At 39.2% G+C, this 22,820-nt stretch overlaps 1 protein-coding gene and 2 pseudogenes across 1 annotated transcript in view; 2 read left to right on the top strand and 1 right to left on the bottom strand.

Moving 5' to 3' along the window:
- Positions 1-22,820, bottom strand: part of KIAA0355 (KIAA0355 ortholog) — a 77,263-nt gene that overhangs the window by 15,843 nt on the left and 38,600 nt on the right. The window contains exons 2-7 of the mRNA XM_006887845.1: positions 21,139-21,342; positions 5,047-5,187; positions 4,762-4,857; positions 4,489-4,650; positions 3,118-3,276; positions 637-734 (exon numbers count right to left, since the gene is read on the bottom strand). Coding sequence (XP_006887907.1) covers positions 637-734; positions 3,118-3,276; positions 4,489-4,650; positions 4,762-4,857; positions 5,047-5,187; positions 21,139-21,342 — 860 coding nt within the window. The remainder of the gene's footprint in view (positions 1-636; positions 735-3,117; positions 3,277-4,488; positions 4,651-4,761; positions 4,858-5,046; positions 5,188-21,138; positions 21,343-22,820) is intronic.
- Positions 7,926-15,031, top strand: LOC102854404 (annotated as a pseudogene).
- Positions 10,894-11,209, top strand: LOC102853995 (annotated as a pseudogene).

Genomic DNA, 22,820 nt, shown 5'->3' with positions numbered 1-22,820 from the left:
TTTTTAAGACATCTTAACTTCCTCATATGGTCCAATAATTATTTTTTTTTCATGTTTATTACATCCTTAAAAAAAGAATCCCACAATTTTTCCTCCTGTGTGTTTTTGTCTTGCTTCCTCGTGGTATCATGCCAACTGAGGTTGTCAGTACAATGAAACCAAACTGATGGGATGGGAGCAGATTATTCTGCCACATTTTTAGATCTTTGAGCTGCACATTAAATCTGGGGCTGACAATGCCAAATTTGTTTAACCTTCCTGTGCAGTTGGCAACAGTTTTCCCCACTTTGCGATCATCAATGATTTCAAATTCACCAATGTAGCCATGCTTAATCATCACTGTCAGGAGCTGAACTTTGACTTTGGAGCACAGGCTGATAAAAACCTGGAGCTTGCCTCTCTTCTCTCAGCATTGTTGATGCTCTTGAGAGCGTCAACCAGGACTTTCATGTGTACCACTGTATGGAAAGATGGCGAAAAGAGCATGGTCCAATAATTCTAATACGTCACTGTTGTCATAAGCCTTCATGTCCAACAAGAACTGCCATTTCCAGGCTTGTTTGAAACAAAGCAATCATTCCAAAAAAGTATACCCTTTAGAATTTGGGGCTGTGTTAATGTTAAAAATCCTATTACCATGTAGATGGGACTTGAACCACAATCCTGGAACCTTCTAAACTGATCTGGGGAGCATAGGCTTCTTTATTTTCAATCTGGGCTGTGTCAACCACCACCTAAGAAAGAAACATAAAACAGCCACTAAATTTTAGAGATGAAAATGAATCACAAACCTAATACAAGAGCCTACCCATGCTGAGTGGCTCTGGCAAGAATACTCTCCCCTTGCTACAACTACGCAGAGGACAGTCTGGAGCCTGGATTGAAGCAATGACAGCAAGTAATAAAGATGATGGTAACAATACATGAATAAAAAAAATTAAAAGTGTGAGAGTTACTGTAATTTTGGCAAGTACTTTCATAATTTTCTCTAAACTATGACTATGCTAATTAGGAATAAACTAATTTATCCTAGTTTTTTTTACCCTATGCAAACAAACCCAGGAATTTGGTGGTAATGGTTAAAGTGCTCAGCAGTTTGAACCCATCATTAGTTCTGTGGGAAAAAGCTGTGGCAGTCGTCGTCTGAAAAGATAGCCTTGGAAATATTATGGGGTTGCTATGAATTAGAATCAAAAGCAACAGGTTAACTTTTGATATATATTTATGTACCTAAAGAAGTAAAATGTCATTAAAAAATAAAAATCAAACTAGTGCTTCAGAAAGTCCTTTTTCTTTTTTTAAGAAAGTCCTTTTCTAATGACAAGTGATGAAGCTTTTTTCTTTATGTTACCCTCAATCACCTATCAAACCAGAAGTATGAATACAGATAAAAAAACCAATGTTTCAATGATTTTATTAGGAGGAAAGTTTGACAGAATAATGCATATATTTTTAAATAATTGGAAAATTTTAAGATAATCACAGTACATTTTAAAAAACCAATCTTTAATACTTCAGAATGAGCTGTGCATGATTCTAAATTCAGCCTCTTAATGGGAAAACTTTCCATTGCTATAAGCACATTTAGAGTTCTCACAGCTGGTCTTCAATGTCCTTTAAAACGGACTTCCTGTCCAAGACTAGCCATTGTTGAACCAGGCAGGTGTTTCCTCTTCCCACCCTTTCCCAGAAACATAACCTGAAAGTTCTTTGTCAGTCACATACAACAGCCCCTGAGATGAAGGAAAAGAGACTTAGGAAGAACTTTATGCTTCCAGAAAAACATAACCTTTTTTTTTTTTTTTTAAAGAAACAAAACTTAGAGTGTTTTCTCAAAACCACCTGTGTTCTCCTACTTTATTTGATACATCCCCATCTAGAAAACTTATTGCTTGATTCTCTAAGTTGCTAAAGGGACTTCTGGAATGTAGCTCAATCTAAAGGCAATAAGCTCTTTGGCAGAAGTGGCTTATTCCTTTTTTTGAAGATTCTTCTGCTAAGAAACAGGTCCCAAAGGAAACCTAATAACAAAAAAAGAGTTTGCCTAAATGTGAACAAACTCCTTTATAGGACAAAGTCTCCTAAGTGAGGTCATTTGAGTCCTCATGCTCATGCATCCTCCTAACCAACAAACAGCCAATTTTCATGAATAAAGTAGGAATTACACTGACAGAAATTGTCCTTGATTTTCCTGATTTCTAACTAGCCTCTTCTTTGAGCTTTTAAGTAAAATGGCATATATTTTTTTAAAGTAGCAGTTTAATTCTAGAAAGTAAGAACAAACACTTAAGAATATATGGATCAGGTAGCTCTGGTGGCCTAGTGGCAAGAAGTTGTGCTGCAATCCAGAAGGCATGCAGTTCAAATTCACCAGATGCTCTGCTGGAGAAGGAAGGGCAATCTCCTGTGCCAGTAGGATCTGATTCAGGAGTACATACATACCCCCCAAACAAAAAAAAAGAGTATATGGATCAAAGATGCCACACAAATGCTAAACAGTGATTTCAGATGATGCCCTCTTAATCTAAACTAACTTTGGCAAGTTTTTTAATTATCTCCAAAAGATACAACATGTTTCCACCACAAAATCTAAACCCAAATCATTTTAGTTAAGCTGCCATTTGATTGCTAATGAGGTGATAAGCAGAGATTTAAGATACAAAGCAAATGAAAGCATGATCAGAGATCTCCCCTGAGAAGCGAGACATTCTTTCTCCCTCACTCAGAAGGGTGATGAATAGTGAGCTATGTGCAGATCAGGGAGAAGAGTGCTCCCAAATAAAAGAGTGGAAAGGCCTGAACACCATAAGCTTGGCATGTTTGAGAGACTGAAAAATGTCCACTGTAATTACAGGGTAGTCGGCTCTGTTAGACAACTACAGCATCATTTTGTAACTAAGTCCCTTGAAAATATGTATTATCAATCACCAAAAGAAAAAAAGAAGCCTGTAAAATGTAAACAGATAACTCTTTTACTTTTTCTATCTAATTTAAACTTTGTAGCAAAGAACTCTTTACAATTACTCATTGCTCTCACACCTGTGCACACCCCTTATCTTCATATGGGTGAACAGAACTTCCCCGTGCTCTGTTCACCCATTACAGACGTTCACTCACCAGCCCTGCTTGGCCGAACAGCAGCTGCACGGCAGTCTTGCAGGCACCACGCCATGTGGATGGGCAAACCTGGTTCAGTACTTCAGTCACAGGAACATCATCCCTGGGTGTGATTCCATTATAGCAGCCTGCCTCCTTGATCAGTTCTAACATTGTATGCTACAAGGCAAGATCAAAGTTACATAAAGTACTAAAGTTCTGTGAAAATGGGTTTACAGGTACATAATCATCCTCAAAAGCATCCCATTTTTTTTAAGGGTAACAGAGATTTTAGTTAGTTATTTTAAATTTATAAAAAATTTTTCTTATTTTCTATGTGTGTACTGTCAAATCAGATCTGACTGGTATAGGAGGAGATTGCCCCTCCTTCTCCAGCTCCATATCTGGAGGATTCAAACTGCATATCTCTGGGACTGCAGTGTAGCTTTTTGCCACTAGGCCACCAGAGTGCCCTTATTTAGTTATTTTTTAAATAAAAATTTTATACTAGATTACTTACAAAATTCATATACATAAAAGCCTCTCTTTTTTTAAAAAAAGTATACTAGGTCATGTAATTGCTTATGTAATTATCATTCTCAGGGATTTTTCTCAGCCTATAGAAAGAGGGGCTAGATACGGATGCATCTATGTTAATATTGCACACTCAATTTCAGTACTAACACAAATGATAGCATTCTTCAGCTAGTGATGCACAATAGTCAAGTAATTCTGAATCCCTGTAAGGAAATCAACCCATGTGGTAAAAAGTAAATACCAACCTAAACCTTAACTTTATTTTGAATGACCAAGGCGTTAGGTATGCAGTGTTTGGAAAAGACCACATAAGCTCAAATTCTACTTTCTAGATATGACATCTGGGCTTCTTTTCCCCTTTGTGTCATACTGGGGAAAAAAAAGAGTATCCACCTCATACAAAAACATTGCATGAAACAATGTATGTGAAGTGCTTGGCACAGTGCCAGCACACACTGCTCATTATTATGTTTATTAAGTAAATGATAAATATTCATTATCATTGCAGTATACTAACAAGATCATCCTCCTTACTTAATGTGTAAAAGTCTACTAAAGAACATTAATAAACAATATCTTATACAGCACTTTCAAAATGTTTTACACAAAATACTTCTAAAGTCATTAATAAATCCAACTTGACAAATACTAAAAAGAAATCAATCAATCAATCAATCAATCAATCAATCAATCTCCATGTCTTCTTTTAGATACCAGCTTACTGAGGAAGGTCAATGCCTTCTGTCCTAACCCCAGTTTTGGTTTTTTAATCTATAATCTTTCACAAGCTGTTTCCCTTAAGAACTTTATTTTCCAAGTTCACACTTGGGTTGTTGGAACTCCATGGAAAGCTACCGTCTTAAGTTTCAGATTGTCACCAGCTGATTCATTAAAGGAGACACCCTTCAGGAAGTGCGATCCTATTTGCACAGGGACAGTGGGGAGCTCGCACTGCATGGGCTGCGGGGGGGTCTTCCTCCGTCCTGTCTGGTGGGCTTCCACTTCGCTGCAGCAGCCCTGGAAAAGATTTCCAAAAAGCAGTGATCCACAGCTCATCTATCAAAACATTCAGTTCATAAAAGACTGGCAGACTGCAGTTCTGGACAGTTATTGGAAATAAAAGTTTACCTGTAAACTTGCTTCAATCTCCTTTGGATTCAAGTGGAAGCCAGCTTTCATTGCATATTCACAGTGGCCTAAGCTTTCCAGAGCTACCTTATATGCCTGCAAAAATTTTATTTTCAAAAAGAATCAAGATTATATAACAGATGACATGACAAAGTATAATAAAAACAGAAATTTAAAATTTCTATACACATTAGGTGAATTACCATTTTAATTCCCTTTAAAGGTTAAATATCTCCTTTCATTTTCATTCATCAAATATCAATGTGTTAGTCCTCAAAAACTTACTTGCAAAGCATTGTCAATTTTTATGTTCAGTTCTTTTAGCTGGTGATCTGGAATTGCTGCACTTTGAGAACAGAAGAGCTGCTGAACCTCTATTCCTGCCAGGCAGCCATCACACCCCCTTTCTCTTAGTCTAGAGGTGGCCTGCAACATAAATAGTAACTGGTACGTAAAAGAGCTACTAGAAAAAGTATAAAAAAGGAAATAAAATAAGAAACTATCTAAACAACAGATACAAAATAGAGGTTTTAGATTGTTTGTATTATAAAACATTTTTAAATTCTTATTAGCATTCTGAAAAGAAAGGAAACTTAGGTTAGCATTACTCTACTTTGAATTTCTATCCAGAAATGCTGGATAAAATATTTACACATATTTCATTTCTCTGCTTTACAAAGCTTACTAAGAATACTGGTTTCCAGATTATAGAAAAAAGGAATGTATACAGTAGTGTAACCTTAAACAAGGAACTAAAAAAGTCATTCTAATACAGAGCAGGGGGAATTTCCTATTGGAAAAACAGAAATTTAGACATCTGCACAGATAAACTATATACTAATTGTTCAATCATTTTATTTATGAAGAGCATAAGAGAAAGGAGAAACTAATGTGCCACATTAAAATGAAAGTTTTATGTATGAGCTAGGACTAGAAGAGAATACAAGAAAAAACTCATATATCTGATTTAGTAGATAGGTAGAGGGACTCGGCAAGAAAGGACTTTCAATTTTATTGCAATAATATTTAGGCAAAAAAATTTAACATTTTTAAGTCAGTGTTTTTTTCTTTTAGGTTACTATCTGAAACTGCAATATTACAAAATTTCTAAGAATACAGAGGAATAACTATCAGTTATAATATAGTTATACTCAAAAGCTACAGTTTCATATATAAACACAACTAGATAATCCCCTGAATGCTGTCTCCCAATTTAAAACGTTTTCACTTGTTCTAAGACTCAGTTAACTATTTAGCTTAAAAGTGTCATGTTAGATGCTCCCAAAATACATAGTGGAACACAAAACCTAGTCCCACTCTCTGGACCTAATAGCTTCAAGGTAAACAAACAATACTAAGATTAAAATTGGAGGATAAATGTTGTAAATAAACCATTGTTTTGATAGAAGTAAATAACAGTGCTTGGCTTTGAGGGATTCTGAGCCAGAAAGTAAAGCAGCAAGGCAACTGCAAACAAGAATAAGAGCTTGGGAATGAGCTGAGTATGGTTGCATATAAGAATTGGATTAAGCTGCATTTAAATTCTCTCTGTTCCTGTCCCTCCCTCTAGTTAATATGATCACTGGCTAGTTCCCTAACCACAACATCCTCTGTCTATACAAAGATACAGGAGTGTAAGCGACTGATTGAAACCCAAACAGGCAAAACTTCTCAAGGATCTGTTTGGAGTTCACTTTCTGTAGCCTACAGCCTGTGAACTGCTACAGAGAAGGGTGCCCTACAGTGAAGTCAGCTCTCATAGTTACATTGTTCCTTTCCATGTTGCTTAGCCCAGATCTCTGAAACCAAGAGAAGACACTCCTTGAGGAGTCAGCTCAGATCTGTTTGCATTCCCTTCTTCTGTTTGCTTGAATGCCATATCTCAGATATAACCAGCTCCCACAGAGAGAGAAAAAAAAAATTTAGTGAAACCAAGGGACAATACTCAGACCTAAGGGGACCCACTAGGTGTGGGCTTTCCAACTAAAAAAATGTGACTGCAGAAACAGAGAAGAGAAGTAGGTAAAAATCGAGAGGGAGAGGACTGTGCAAACATACTCTTAGTATATAATATTTGCTTTAAGTGGTGGTGTCTGCTGGTGGACAAACTGACTATAGCATGATCTCTGGTGTGTCAAGAGAGGGTGAAAGTTGAAAAAGGAGATACAGGCATAACAAATTTCAGTTAACCTAGAGAGAGAGAAGGAATGACCACAGACAAGAAGTGATAAGGCTGAAGGCTCTAACCTACCTATATTTTTTTTGCAAAAACTCACATTGCTAAACATTAAATACTGAGGAAAACTGAGAAAGTTTTTCTCATGATTAATTTTAAAAATGGAAACAGAAAAGATGAAAACATGGAAATTAACTAACACACCAAAGAAGACATCAAAAGAGAAATAAAAAAATTCTTAGACTAAAAAAAAAAAAAAAAAGAGCAGAACACACCAAAACCGATACAAGGAATGGAGTAGTCAAGAGGAAAATTTACAGTAGTAAATGTGTATGTGAAAAAAAGAAGAAAGATCTCAAATCAGCAGCTTAAACTGATAAATCAACGGCTTAACCTGACAATTTCAGGAAATAGAGAAGAGCAAACTAAGACTAAATCTACAAGAAGAAATTGAGTAAAAAAGATCAGGATAAAAAAAAGAAAAGCCACAAAAACAATACAGAGAATCAACAAAATGAGAATATGGCTTTCTGACTTATAAACACTGACAAACCTTAGCCAGACTAAGAAAAATAAGAACAACATAAATAAAAAATGAAGCAAATTGGGTCAAAACACCAATGAGAATCCCAGAGGATACAAGGAAAATTCCAGAGTTAGGTGAGGAATTTGGTCAAGTTGCAAGACACAAAGCTACCAAATAAAAATCAACCAAGTTTCATACACTATTCATAAGGAGAAATTAAAAAATGAATCCATTTACAATCATTGTTTCTATTGTTATATGCTGTTGAGTCACCTGCAACTCATAACGACCCTATGTACAACAGCCCTAAATCCTGTGCTAATCACGCAGTCTCTGACACACCCACCCCGATTACCCCAGTCACTGAATCAATCCACCTCATACAGGGTCTACCTCTTCTGCGCTGTCCCTCCACGCTCCCAAGCATGACGTCCCTCTCCAAGGAATGGTCCCTCCTTGCAACATGTCCAAAGTATGTCAGACAAAGCTTCAGAATCCTTGCCTCCAAGGAACAGCCTGGTTTAACCCTCTCTAGGACGAACCTGTTTGTTTTCTTAGTAGTCCATGGTATATTCACTATTCTTCTCTAACACCAAGCTCAAAGATATCAATTCTTTCTATCAACCCTAGTCATTGTCCAGCTTTATAACACACAGCAAGTGATTGCAAAGACCTTGGCCTCTATCAGGCACACCTTAGTCTCTATAGTGACACCATTGCTCTTCAGTACTTTCGAGAGGTCGCTAACAGCAGACTTTTCCATCGTCATGTGTCTTAATTTCCTGGCTGCCAGTGCCAAGTGTTGACTAAGGAGCCAAGCAAACTAAAGCTGTGAACAATCTCAATCTCTTCACCATCCATCCTGATGCTGCCAATTGGCCAAGTGGTGAGAATTTTTGTTTTCTTGATATTAAGCCTCAAGCCATATTAAAGGCTGCAGTCCTTGACCTTCTGCAGCAAGCACTTCAGATCCTCCTCAGTTTTAGCAAGCAGGGTTGCGTCACCTGCATAACGCAGATTGTTGATGAATCTTCCTCCAATCCTGATGCCACACTTCTCCTCATACAGCCCTGCCTCCCAGATAATCTGTTCTGCATATAGGTTGAAAAGGTATGGAGATAGGACACATCCCTGGCATACACCATTCCAAATTTTGAAACATGCAGTGTTTCCCTGCTCTGTTTTGATGACTGTCTCTTGATCCAAGTACAGGTTTCACATTAGCATGATCAAGTGTTCTGGGATTCCTATTCTTCTCAGAGTTAGCCACAGTTTGTTGTGATCTACACAGTCAAATGCCTTTGCATAATCAATGAAACATAAGTAGACACTCCTTTGGTACTCCCTGGTTTCAGCCAAAATCCATCTAACATTAGCTACAATATCCCTAGTACTGCAACCCCTTCTAAACCCAGCCTGCACTTCTGGCAGTTCTCTGATTTTGGATAATCTTCAGCAGACTCTTGCTTGCATGTGATATTAATGATATTGTTCAATAATTTCCACATTCTCTTGGGTGTCCTCTCTTTGGAATGGGAACAAATACAGCTCTCTTCCAGTCAGTTGGCCAAGTGGTTGTCCTCCAGACTTCATGATAGAACTTGGTGAGCACATCTAGGGCAGGATCTGTTAGTTGAAATACATCAACTGGTATACTACCATTTAAAAAAAATACCTAGGAATAAGTCTAAAACAGATTAAAGATAGCTTTATGTAAGTGGAAAGATGTTTCATGTTCAAGACTGGAAGATTTCATACCCTTAGGATGCAAATACTACCCAAAGTGATCTACAGATTCAGTGGACTTTTTACAGAAATGGAAAAAATGGTTCACATATGGAAAGGGAAGAAGCACCAAATAGCAAACACAATGGTGAAAGAAAAAAACAAAGTTGGAGGACTCAGACTTCCTGATTTTAAAATACACATGTACAATGCTTCAAACCTACTCCTAAGATGATTTTGAAATTCAGATAGAATAGATTCAAGATCATATATTGGATCTCATGGACTTATTTTCATTTTTTTCAGCCTCAATTTGAACTTGCACCTGAGTAACTGATGATCTGACCCACAGTCTACCCTTGCCCTAGTTTTGACTGCCAATACTGAGCTTTTCCAGTGATGTATAGATTGTAGTCAATCTGATTCCTATGCAGATCATTAGGTGAGCTGCATGTGAAAAGTTGAAGTTTGTGTCTTTTAAAAAGGTATTTGCAATGAAAAAAAAAGTAACTGAAAATAAAAAATAGGATCATTTTATTTCCACAAGCCCATATTTTCCAACTATTATTCCTTCTTCACTTTTATCAACTTTTGCATTCTGGTCACCAATTATCATTAATGCATCTTGACTGCATGTTTGGTTAATTTCAACTACAAGATTTGATAAAAATTTTCAATTTCTTCTTTCTATCTCTAGAGGTAGGGGCATATATCTGAATAACAGTCACATTAACAGGTCTTCCTTCTATGCACATGGATAATATTCTATCACTCACAACACTGTATTTTAGGACAGAACTTGAAATTGACTTTTGGACTACGAATGCAACACCATTCTTTTGTTTTTCATTCCTAGCATAGTAGACCATATGGTATTATGTGGACAAATGATATACCATATGATACAGTTGCCAAAGCTAGTCCAACTCATCTCAATGATGCCTATTTTAATGTATTCCATCTCATTTTCACAGTTTCTAGTATTCCAGCATTCAAGCTATGGACATTCCATGTTCCAATTATTAAAAATTGCTTGCTGTTATTTTTCTTCCTTTTGACTGACTTCCAATCTGGGCTCTACCACTATTACTTTAACTATCTCATTCCTCTACTGTTCAAAGGATTTTTAGAATTTCAAAATCATCTTCAGAGTAGGTTTGAGGATGCCCACTGTCACCACTTCCATTCAGTATTGTATTGGAAGTACTTGCTAGGGCAATACGACAAGAGAAGTAAATAAAAGGCATCTAGATTGGCAAAGAGATGGTGAAATAACTGTTTGTAAATGATATGATAACATACACAGAAAACTCTAAGGACTCAACAAAAAGCTGTTAGAGCTAGTAGACCTATTTAGCAGAGTGGTAAATTATAAGATCAATTAAAAAAAAATGACTGGGATTCCTTTACAGTAACAAAGAGATCTCAGAGAAGGAAATCAAGAAAGCAATACCATTTACAATAGCCAATCACAAATTGGGAGATACCTGCTGGGAGTTAACCTAACAAGAGACATAAAAGATCTGTACAAAGAGAACAACAAAACATTTTTTCATAACACAGTAAAAGACCTAAATATCAACTGAAAAATGGGCCTGGGATATGAACAGACACTTCACCAAAGAAGGCCTTCAGATGGCAAAAAAACACATGAAGATGACGGGCGCGCCGGGCTGTGCCTGCACACAGCGGCGCGCGGGGAAAGATGGTGGACAAGGAGAAGAAGAAGAAGAAGGAGAGCATCTTGGACCTGTCCAAGTACATCGACAAGACCATCCGCGTGAAGTTCCAAGGAGGCCGCGAAGCCAGTGGAATCCTGAAAGGCTTCGACCCCCTCCTCAACCTCGTGCTGGACGGCACCATTGAGTACATGAGAGACCCTGATGACCAGTACAAACTGACGGAGGACACGAGGCAGCTGGGCCTGGTGGTGTGCCGGGGGCACATCCGTGGTGCTCATCTGTCCGCAGGACGGCATGGAGGCCATCCCCAACCCCTTCATCCAGCAGCAAGACACCTAGAGGGCCCGGCGGGGACACGGCCCCCCATGAAGGCCACCGCCCAACCCTGTCATCAGCAGAAGGACGCGGGGGGGGGGGTGGCACAGTGGGGACATGCCATTCCATGGAGGTCATCCCCTGCCATCCAACAGCAAGATGTCTGTGGGGCACAGTGGGGACACAACTCCATGCAGGACGTCCCCAACCCCCTCATCCAGCAGCAAGACACAGAAGGGGCTCAGCAAGAACTAGCCCCTCCCCTGCTGGCCCATCAGAACCCTTTTTCTTTTTGTATAGGTTTTTGTTTTGTTAATAAAACTGCAAAATACAAAAAACAAAAACAAAAACAAAACACACACATGAAGATATGTTCAAAATCCCTAGCTCTAAGAGAGATGCAAATCAAAACAACTATGAGATATCATCTCACCCCAGTAAGAATAGCAAAATTTAATGGAACAGCAAACAACAAATGCTGGCAAGGTTGTGGAGAAACTAGAACCCTTATACACTCCCAGTGGGAGTGTAAAATGATGCAATCACTATGGAAGGCTGTATAGCGCTTTCTCAAAAAGTTGCAAATAGAATTACCATTTGACCCAACAATTCCACTACTGGGAATACAACCCAAAGAACTGCCATCCAAACAGATAAATGCATACCCATGTTTATTGCGTCTTTGTTAACAATAGCAAAGAGTCAGAAACAACCCAAGTGCCCATCAACAAATGAATGCATAGAGAAGCTGTGGTATATCCACACAATGAAATACTACCTGCATTGAAAAACAAGGAACTCATGAAATATTATTCAAAATGGGTGACCCTGGAGGACATTATACTGCTGAGTCAAGTATCTCAGTTACAAAAGGACAAATACTGCATACAGCCACTGTTGTAAAATGGGATTGACAGTGGGGTTGGAGGGAGATTGAGAAAAACAGGATAAATAATGTATACTGCATTGAAACAGATGAGGGAGAGAATGGTTCAAAAAGGTTATATGATTAGGTATTACTGTCATGATAGGAGTCCAGAATGAAGGCTGCATAGTGGAGTGGACTTGGGGGGAGGGATTATATAACAATGAAAGAATTTTTCTTTTACTTTTCAAAGAGAAGAGCAAACTGGGGGAGGGGGGAGGTTGGGCAGGGAGAGAAGTACAACAATGAATGAATGGAAATCCAAAATCTTTGTAAACCTTCATTAAAATTAATAATAATAAAAAAAAACCCCAACCAACCAAGAAAAGACCTAAGTAAATGGAAAAGTGTTTCCTGTTCATGGACAGAAAGACTCAAGATTGTGAAAATGATAATTAATACACAAAATACAAAAGCAATCGACATGTTCAATGCAATCCCAAATTCATTTTTCAAGGAGACTGAAAAGGAAGTGGTCAAGTTTATTTAGAGCGGAAAGAGACCTCAAATAAGCGAAGCACTTCTGAAAAAAATGACGTGGTAGGCACAGCACTCCCTGACCTCAAAACCTACTACAGAGGGGTAGTAACCAAAACAGTACTGACACAATGACAAGCATATAGGCCAATGGAACAGAATGGAGAACCCAGAAATGGACCTATCTGTCAATGGTCAACTGATATATTCGACAAGAAACTAAAATCTATTATATGGGGAAATGATAACCTCTTCAATAAATGGTGCTGACAAAACAGGACTGATACCTGCAGAAAGCTGAAACAGGATCCACATCTCACATCATAAACAAAAACCAACTCAAGATGAATCTGAGTTCTGGGAGTAAAGCCCAAAACCATAAAGGTCCTAAGAGATAAACTGGGATCAAGCTTAGATGGCCTAGTCTATAGTATAAAGAGACTGCAAATATAGCCAGAAATGGACAATCTGGAGAGGATAAGACTGATGAATGAGACCTTCCAAAGATCAGTGTACACATCAAAAACATTTTCCAACAGAATGAAAAGAAACCTATTGACTGGGAAAAACATGTGACAATACCATTACAGACAAGGGTCTCATATAAAAAGTTTACAGAATCTTACAAGGCCTCTACAAGAAAAAGACTGAAAATACAATTATAAAATGGGGAAAAAAAACATGGAAAGACTTTTCATAGAGGAAGATATCCAGATGGATATCAGACACATAAAGAAATGCTCAAACAAGAGTCCAGAATTAAGGTTGCATAGTGGAATGTACTCGGGGCGGTGGGGTGCGGGATTGTATACCAATGAAAGAATTTTTCTTTTACTTTTCAAAAAGAGAGCGAACTGGGGGTGGGAGGAGGGGTGGGCAGGGAGAAAAGTGCATCTCTGTAAATGTTCATTAAAAGTAATAAAAAAATTTAAAAAAAAACCAAACCACTAAAAAAAAAACGACTGGCTGTAAGAGAGTTGCAAATAAAAACCACAATGAGATACCTTTTCACCCCAGTAGCAGTGGCAAAGTTTAACATGAACAGCAAGTAATAAATGTTGGAGAGGATGTGGAGAGATAAGGAACTCTATAATTATACACTGTTGGTGGGACTGTAAAATGGTACAGCCATTCTGGAAGGAAGTTTGGTGCTTCCTCAAAAAGCTGAACAGAGAAATTCCATTATGATCCAGCTATTCCACAGCTTGGAATAATGCCCAAGAAAATTAGAATTGACACACAAATTTGTATACCAATGTTTATAGCACTGTTATTCACCAAGGGAATAGTGCAAATGTCCAACCACATCAGAACAGATTGAGAAATTATGGTATATTCACATGATGGAATACTATGCAGCACACAGGAGCAATGATTTTGAAAGTCACTATCTAACTTGGGAGGGACTGGAGAGCATTATGTTAAGTGAGCTAACTCAGTCCCATAAGGACAAATACTGTATAAGACCATAATTGTAGAAATTGAAAGGTTAACTAGTAAAATGTATATGAGGATCTAAAGGGGAGAACAGAAGCAGAAGTGTGAGGATGGGGAGAGGGGTAATCATAGGGTCACACAATTTGATGGGTGGAAGGAGAGGTGGAAATGGGAAGGATATGGTGTGAAAAACAATGTATACGAACTATGTAAGTAAACCAGTATAAAATAGCATCTGAAGAGGTCATCTCTGACCTGTATAAACTCTATAACCTCCCTCAGCATCCAGAAGTACAAATGCTGGATCAGCCTTTGCCAATAGAGCAATGCACACAGGAAAATGTGTCCTCAGAAGATGAAGATAAGGAGATGCCTGAGGACACAGAAGACCTAGATCACTATGAAATAAAAGAGGAAGAGCCAGCTGAGGGCAAGAAGTCTGAAGATGATGGCACTGGCAAGGAGAATTTGGCCATATTAGAGAAAATTAAAAAGAACCAGAAGCTAGATTGCTTAAATGGCGCAGTATCTGGCTCAGTGCAGACCACTGACTGGCTGATGAAGGAGCTTAGAGATATATACTGTTCACAGAATTACAACGGTGAAAACTATGCAGTCGAATTTGTGACAGTCAAACTTTTCAAAGTTGACCAGGACAGCACTTTGTACAATGATCTCCAGATCCTCAAAGAGAAAGAAGGTGCTGGCTTCATCCTGCTTAACTTTTCTTTTAAAGATAACTTCCCCTTTGATCCACCATTCGTCTGGGTTGTGTCTCCAGTCCTCTCTGGAGGATATGTGCTGGGTAGAGGTGCCATCTGCATCAACTCCTTAACAAACAGGGCTAGAGCAATGCCTACTCAACAGAATCTGTGATCATGCAGATCAGTGCCACACTGGTGAAGGGAAAAGCACGAGTGCAACTTGGAGCACAGTAGTCCTACAAGTCCTTGGTGTAGATCCATGAAAAAACTGGCTGGTACACACGCTCAAAGGAAGATGGCTAACATTGGAGAGTCTTCCCTGTCCTCCGTCCCCCGACACCACTGGAACAATTACCTTTGAATGCTCTATCTGGATCTAATGCTGCCTCTGTGGTTCCCTCCCTTATTTTTCCTGGATGTGATAGCTCTGCCTATTGCAGAACAGTATTCTAAACGTTAAAGAAGAAAAAAACCAAACACAGAACTGTTTCAAGTACTCAAGACTAACTTACAGACCAACCAATCACTCTGCTGGGACCCTTGCTTGCAGGCATTCTTATAAAAGAAACTTTCGAGCCTCCATATATTGCTGGAACTTGGCTGTGCTCCAGACTAGAGCCTCCTTACCTATGCTACAAGTTCTGGGTTTTTTAAAAAATTTTTTTTTATTATTAACACATTGCCACAAATGACGGCAAATGTGTTTCTAAGCACGGTTGTCAATTTAAAGTGTGCAGCAACGTGTTAATTTGAATGAACATTTACAGACTTGGATTCCCATTCATTCATTATTGCTGTTTTCTCCGTGCCCACCTCTCCCCGCCAGTACACTTTATTTTTTTAATATGCTATGGATTTTTAATTTCTTTTCTCTTATTTCATGTACACTACTTTTTTTGGTTGCAGTGTATGATGGATGTGTATGAAAAAATATATCTTTGGGAAAACAATTACAGTTTGTTAATTTGAAAAAAAAAGATGCTATGGACAATGACTAGGGATGATACAAAGAGAATAGATGCCTTTGAGCTGTGGTGCTGGAGAAGAGCATTGAAGATACCATGGATTGCCAGGAGAACAAACAGGTTCATCCTAGAGAAGGTGAAACCAGGCTGCTCCTTGGAGGCAAGGATTCTGAAGCTCTGTTTGACATACTTCGGGCATGTTGCTAGGAGGGAACAACCCTTGAAGAAGGACATCATGCTTGGGAGGGTGGAGGGACAGCTCAAGGGAGAAAGACCCTTGATAAGATGGATTGATGTGGTGATTGGGGTAATGAGGGTAAATACGTCAGAGACAGTAAAGTTGACAAAGGATAAAGCAGGTTTCAGGACTATTGTACATAGGGTCTCTATGAGTCAACAGCACCTACCACCACCACCACCACAATGGGCAATATACTGAATGACCCAGAAAGCATCAAAAGATGAAGGGAATACACAGAATCATTGTACTAAAAAGAACTGACTGAAAAATTTCAGAAAGTACCATATGAACAGGAACCAATGGTAATGAAGGAGGACGTGGAAGCTTCACTGAAGGCACTGACAAAGAATCAGGAACTGATGGGATACCAACTGACTTGTTTAAATTAATAGATGCAGCCCTGTATGAAATAGTCTATGCTAGGAAATTTGGAGAATAGCTGTCCAGCCAATGGATTGGAGAGGTCTGTATTTGTTACCATTCTCAAGAAAGGTGATCCAACCAATAGTGTGTGGAAATTATCGAACAATATCATTAATTTTACATGCAAGCAAAATAATACTGAAGATCATTTTAAAATGGCTAGAACAGAACATAGATAGGGAACTGGCAGATGTTCAAGCAGGATTTAGAAGAGGCTGTGGCACCAGGGATATCACTACTGACATCAGATGGATCCTGGCTGAAAGTAAAGAATATGAGAATAATATCTATTTGTGCTTTATTGACTATGCAAAGGCATTTGACTGACTGGACCATAGCAAATTATGGCTGACGTTGAGAAGAATGGGAGTCCTAGAGCACTTAATTGTGCTCACGTGGAACCTATACCTGAACCAGGAGGCTGTTATGCAAACAGACCAGGGGAGCACAGCATGGTTTAAAATTAAGAAGGGAGTGTATCTGGGCTGTATTCTCTCTATACACCTTTTCAATCTGTAGCTTGAACAAATTATTGGAGAAGCTGGACTTCTATGAAGAGGAATGTGGCATCAAGAAGGAACGTGGCATCAAGATTGGAGGGAGGTACATCAATAACCTTACTTGCTGATGAAGCACTTGTTGCAGAAGATCAAAGAATACTGTCTCTAATATGAATTATTAACAAATATTCTTACCACAGGACCAACAGGCAACATCACGATAGATGGAGAAAAGACTGAAATGGTCAACAACTTCATTTTACTTGGATCCACAATTAACACCCTTGGGACCAGCAGAGAAAATCAGAAGATGAACTGCACTGGGAAAGTCTGCAGTTAGGGACCTCTCCAAATTACTGAGAAGTAATGATGTTGGTTTGAGGACTAAGGTGTGTCTGATTCAGGCCATAGTCTTTCTGATCATTTGTTATACATCTGAGAACTGGACAACGAATAAGGCTGACAGAAGAATTGATGCCTTTCAGCTGTGGTGAGAAAAGTGCTAAACATTCCATGGACTTCCAAAAAACCAAACTAATATGTCTTGGAAAGGGCATATATTATTTTCAGGGACATTTTCAGTTCCTCCCACATTTTGCTTCTGTAATCACCTCTTGGATGTTATGCTATAAAGTTAAGAAAAACCACACAGCTCTTCCCTCCCTCGATACATGCTTTATGGGTCTGCTTTCCAAGAAAATGAGTTTTACTAACAATCAGTAAGCTTGAAGAGAATCCTGATTTCCAGATGAGAACACAGTAGCAAGTGAGAACAAGTGGCACCTTGAAAGTAAGACTCATCTAAACTCTGTCTGGATTCTGATCCACAGATGTTGTTAGCTGCCATCAAGCCTACCCCCTGACTCATGGTAACCTCATGTTACACAGTAAAACTGTTTTGTAGGGTTTTCTTGAATGATGGGACTAAGCTGTGGATATGTGAGAGAAGACACAGGGTCTCACCACCGGAACTGGGCCCTTTCAGTGGGACAAGGAAGGGGTGAGACAGAAGGAAGAAAAGATGACTCTGGAAAGTCTATCATTTGGTGATGCAGAGAATGGGGGCTATTGTTAGGTGAATGTATCTTCTTTGTATGGTGAAGAGCAGGGTCACTATGGCACAAAGGAGTGTAAAGAGGATTTAGATAGGCTGAAATGGGTGGAAGAAGGTCAACAGATCGTTAAGAGGCCAAACATGAACTGAGAGTGTGGATGAATGACAGTAAGTGGCATGGAAAGACTGAGTTGGGTATCAAGGTTTTACGAATGGTCACGAGGCAATAGGATGGCACAGTAGGTTGTAAAGTTAGACAGCAATAATAAGGGTTTCTCTTTTAATAAACAACCTCCATTTAAATATTTCAGTACCTGTCCCATAAACACCAAGAAAACTCAAGGAAAGCCTCCAACATGAAAAGGAGGCCAAATCAGAAAGAACACACAAAAATACTGTGAACTGAAGTGTGGACAAAAAAGGAAGTTAAGAGTATACAGTGTGAAAAAGTCATGTTCTGAGGAATTAATGAGAAAGAAGTAACATGGAGGAAATGAGAGTGATCTGAGAATGTAGCCAGCCCCAAGAGCCTCCTCAACAAGGCTAAGAGTCAGATGACCCCGGAGGAGCTGCAGAAGCGAGAAGAGTTTAACATGGGCCCAACAGCACACAAGTGCTCATCAACTGTGGCAACAAGAAGCTCCTGAACCTCGTGAAGGCCTTGACAGTCACTGCAACCTGATGCTGGAGAACATGAAAGAGATCTGGACTGAGGTCCCAAAGAGCAGCAAGGGCAAGAAGTCCAAGCCCACCACCAAGGACCACTACATCTGTAAGATGTTCCTGTGCGGATACTTGGTCATCGTGGTTCTGAGGAACCCTCTTAACGCCAACAAGTAGGGCCACTTTTGCCTTTACAGCCCTGTCCCATAGCTGCCTACTGCCACTTGCCACCTCTAGAAGACCTGCCCTGTATGGGGAATAATAAAGTCCTTGTGCATTTTTTTTCTACTAACAAAAACAATTCTGATTAAATGTAATTTCTAATGTATAAAATAATCTGATGATTTAATTTTTAAATCAAATGATATGTTGCTGTTGTTGTTATGTGCCATCAAGTCGCTTGCGACTCATAGCAACCCTATGTACAACAGCCCTAAACTCTGCTCTGTCCTGTGCCAATCGCACTGTCTCTGACACTCCCTTCCCAATTATCCCAGTCACTGAATCAATCCACCTCCTAGAGGGCCTTCCTCTCCTGCGCTGTCCCTCCACCCTCCCAAGCATGATGTCCCTCTCTAAGGACCGGTCTCTCCTCACAACATGTCCAAAGTATGTTAGACGGAGCCTCAGAATCCTTGCCTCCAAAGAGCCACCCTGTTTAACCCTTTCCAGGACAAATCTGTTTGTTTTCCTAGCAGTCCATACCACTCCTTTATATACCATTCCTTTATAACTAAATATAAATAAAAATAATCAATATACCATTCCTTTATAACTAAATGACCTTTTACTTTGTAAGAAAGAATAATAAGTCCTAGTTAAAGTGTTGAATTGAAAAGCTTAATCCTTACAGGAGATAAATGAGAGTATAGTTTACAAATAATACTGAGTTTTAATTCTGGCAGTTGCTGGTCGATTCAACCCATTTCCTTTGTGTTAGTAGCTCAACTTGGCATGCACTACATCATAAGAGTTGTAAATTCCAATCTCTATGCCTGTGATTATACACCTACTTCTCATTTAACAACTTCTCATTCTATATTTGGCATTTACAACCACAATTACAAATCTACTGTGCAACTATTGTGTGCATAATAATGCAATGGATGAAGAGGTACACAGGGAGAAGAACAATGACTGTGACAGTTAAGATTAGTTATGATTCTCAATGACGTAGCAACTACGTTAATGATCCTTCCTCTATTTTGTGATGTGATTACCTTCTATTTTCAAATAGTAACCTTGTCTTTGACACTTAGCCAGAGTGTAATCCCAGTTATATTGTTTTTGTTTTGTTATTATGTGTCTTAAGTCAGTCCCTTTTGAGACTTAAAAAATTATAAGTGCCAGTCAGACATACAAAAATAATAACAGAAAAAATAAAAAAGAAATGTGATTATTATAAAAAAAGAATAAGCATGAGAAACAACAGATATGGAGAAGAGAGATGTCAAGCCATATGAAAAACATGCAGGATCAAAAATGTAAAAGAAACAAAGGACTTTCCTCTAACAGTAACAATGAAAGATACCCTTCACCTAGTTTGTGCCCTAGTAGGAAGGATTTCACTGTCAATCCCCAAGCTGCTCAGCAGCAGAAAGTTGGGGACTGTGTGATTTTACGGTCTCTGAAAACCAGCTGAAGGGTCAGCTATGAGTTGGTTCTGACTTGATGGCACGTAACAACAGAGTTTGTGTACAGATTTCAAACTTCTAGCCTACTGAACTTCAAGAAATACATTAAGCCCATAATTAAAGCCAGCCACTTGTAGTATTTTTGTTATAGTAGCACTAAATAACTAAGACATTAGAAAAATTAACTAAGACCAAGCTGGAATTTTATAGGGGGTGGCTCAGGGAAGTTCCTGTGGCCCACCATTACAGCAGACCTCCATAGGTACCAGAGTGTGTGGGAAAGTAAAAGTGAGCAGAAGAGAAGAATTTTCATGAACATGTACACTCAGTCCTCATGGATAAAACTCCTTTCTACCTCTGAGCTCCATGTCAAAATCCATGCCATACTAAAGCTATCTCGACTCATCAGTGAAGTCATCTTTCAGACAGGAAATTTACTGATGGCTAGAGTTTATAAAAATATCTGCTGCTCTGGGAAACAGCAAGTCTGTCAAAAGACGAAAGATTTCATAATGTTAAATAAAGTAATACTGGAGAACTGCTCAGATCACATGTGAAACAACTGACAATGTAGATGTAACATAATTACCTGAGCATTAACTACAGTGTAACTGTAGCTTTGGGGGCCGCCTCTTCCTGGAAGCTTTCCTGAACCACTTCCATTCAGAGGTACAGCTCCTTCTGGGCACTACTACATCTCCTTCCCGGGTTTCACAAACCAGCAAGCTCTGAGTTACCCAGTGTCTGGTATATATGACACAAAAAGGGTACTGGGTAAAGGTATGAATGAATGAATAAGCAAGCTAATATTGTGAAGTTTAAAATCTAAATGTCTAATAAAATGGCTGTTTTGAAGATAAACATAAAGACACTCTGGAGTATCTCCTTATTCAAACACAGTGCACAATCACACCAAAGCTAGGGTTATACCTCAGAAGCCCCCCGCCAGGATCGCACCGCTTCCTCCAGTTCAGGCGTGTGGCTCATGCCAGGTAAGCCACTGCCACTGTTCTTTTTTTCTGGTACAACCAACTCAGTAAAGCAAGAGTGGGCCACGGGCTGCACCTTCTGTAATGCCTGGGTCAAAAACTGGAAATGGACTTGCACCACTGTCAAAAAACATCGTCCCAACACCTGTGAAAATGAGAAAGTAAAGTTTGCAGGTTACTACAGGAGTCGTGAAAGAAAATATTAATAATCGTTGTACAATCAGCATCATCAAATATTGTATAAGATGAAAATTAGAAATTCAGAAAATAATTAAAAAGCCATTGTCCTTTAAAAGGGTTTGTCTTTGACACCCAAGCAGATATATGCACACCCATGTTTACTGAGCCTTTGTTCACAATAGCAAAGAGTTGGAAACCCAAGTGCCCATCAATAAACGAATGGATAGAAAAGTATATTCACACAATGGAATACTACATTGCAATGAAAAACAAGGAACTTATGAAATATTATACAAAATGGGTGACCCTGGAAGCCATTATGCTGAGTGAAACATCTCAGTCACAAAAGGACAAATACTGCATAGTGCCACTGTTGTAAAATAGGACTGACATCAGGGTTGGGGGAGACTGAAAAAAAGGGGATAAATAATGTATACTGCATTGAAACAGATGAGGGAGAGAACTGTTTAAAAGGGATATATGAAGGCTGCACAGTGGAGTGGACTTGGGGGGAGGGATTGTATAACAATGAAAAAATTTTATTTTCTTTTTCAAAGAGAAAAGCATAGGAGGGGGAGGAGCAGGAAAGGAGAAAAGTGCAACAATGAATGAATGGAAATCTAAAATCTCTGTAAATTTTCATTAAAATTAATTGTTGTTGTTATGTGCCTTCGAGTCACTTGCGACTCATAGCGACCCTATGTACAACAGCTCTAAACTCTGCTCTGTCCTGTGCCAATCTCATTGTCTCCAACAAACTCATCCCAATTGCCCCAGTCACCAAATCAATCTACCACCTCCCAGAAGGCCTTTCCCTCCTGCGCCTGCCCTCCACCCTCCGAAGCATGATGTCTTTCTCCGAGGACTAGTCTCTCCTTACAGCATGACCAAAGTATGTCAGACGAAGCCTCAGAATCCTTGCCTCCAAGGAGCAGCCTGGTTTAACCCTCTCCAGGATGAATTTGTTTTCTTACTCTTCTCCAACACCAAAGCTCAAAAGCATCAATTCTCCTTCTACCCGTCCTGGTCATTGTCCAGCTCTCTGACGCATAACAAGTGATTGCAAAGACCATGGCCTGTACCAGACGCACCTTAGTCTCCAGAGAAACACCATTGCTCTTCAGTACTTTAGAGAGGTCCCTAACCACAGACTTTCCCACCACAGTACGTCTTTTAATTTCCTGGCTGCTGGTGCCAAGAGTGTTGATGGTGGAGCCAAGCAGACTAAAGCTGTGAACAATCTCAATCTCTTCCCCATCCACCCTGTTGCTGCCAACTGGTCCAGTGGTGAGAATCTTTGTCTTCTTGACATTGAGCCTCAATCCATATTAAAGGCTGCAGTCCTTGACCTTCAGCAGCAAGTGCTTCAGGTCCTCCTCAGTTTCAGCAAGCAGGGTTGTGTCATCTGCATAACGCAGATTGTTGATGTTGTTGTTATGTGCC

Source organism: Elephantulus edwardii, unplaced genomic scaffold, assembly GCF_000299155.1.
Source record: "Elephantulus edwardii isolate Elephantulus edwardi_28Jun2011 unplaced genomic scaffold, EleEdw1.0 scaffold00062, whole genome shotgun sequence".
NCBI lineage: Eukaryota > Metazoa > Chordata > Mammalia > Macroscelidea > Macroscelididae > Elephantulus > Elephantulus edwardii.
The sequence above is the reverse complement of the archived record's forward strand: the minus strand, read 5'-3'. Positions and strand labels throughout refer to the sequence as shown.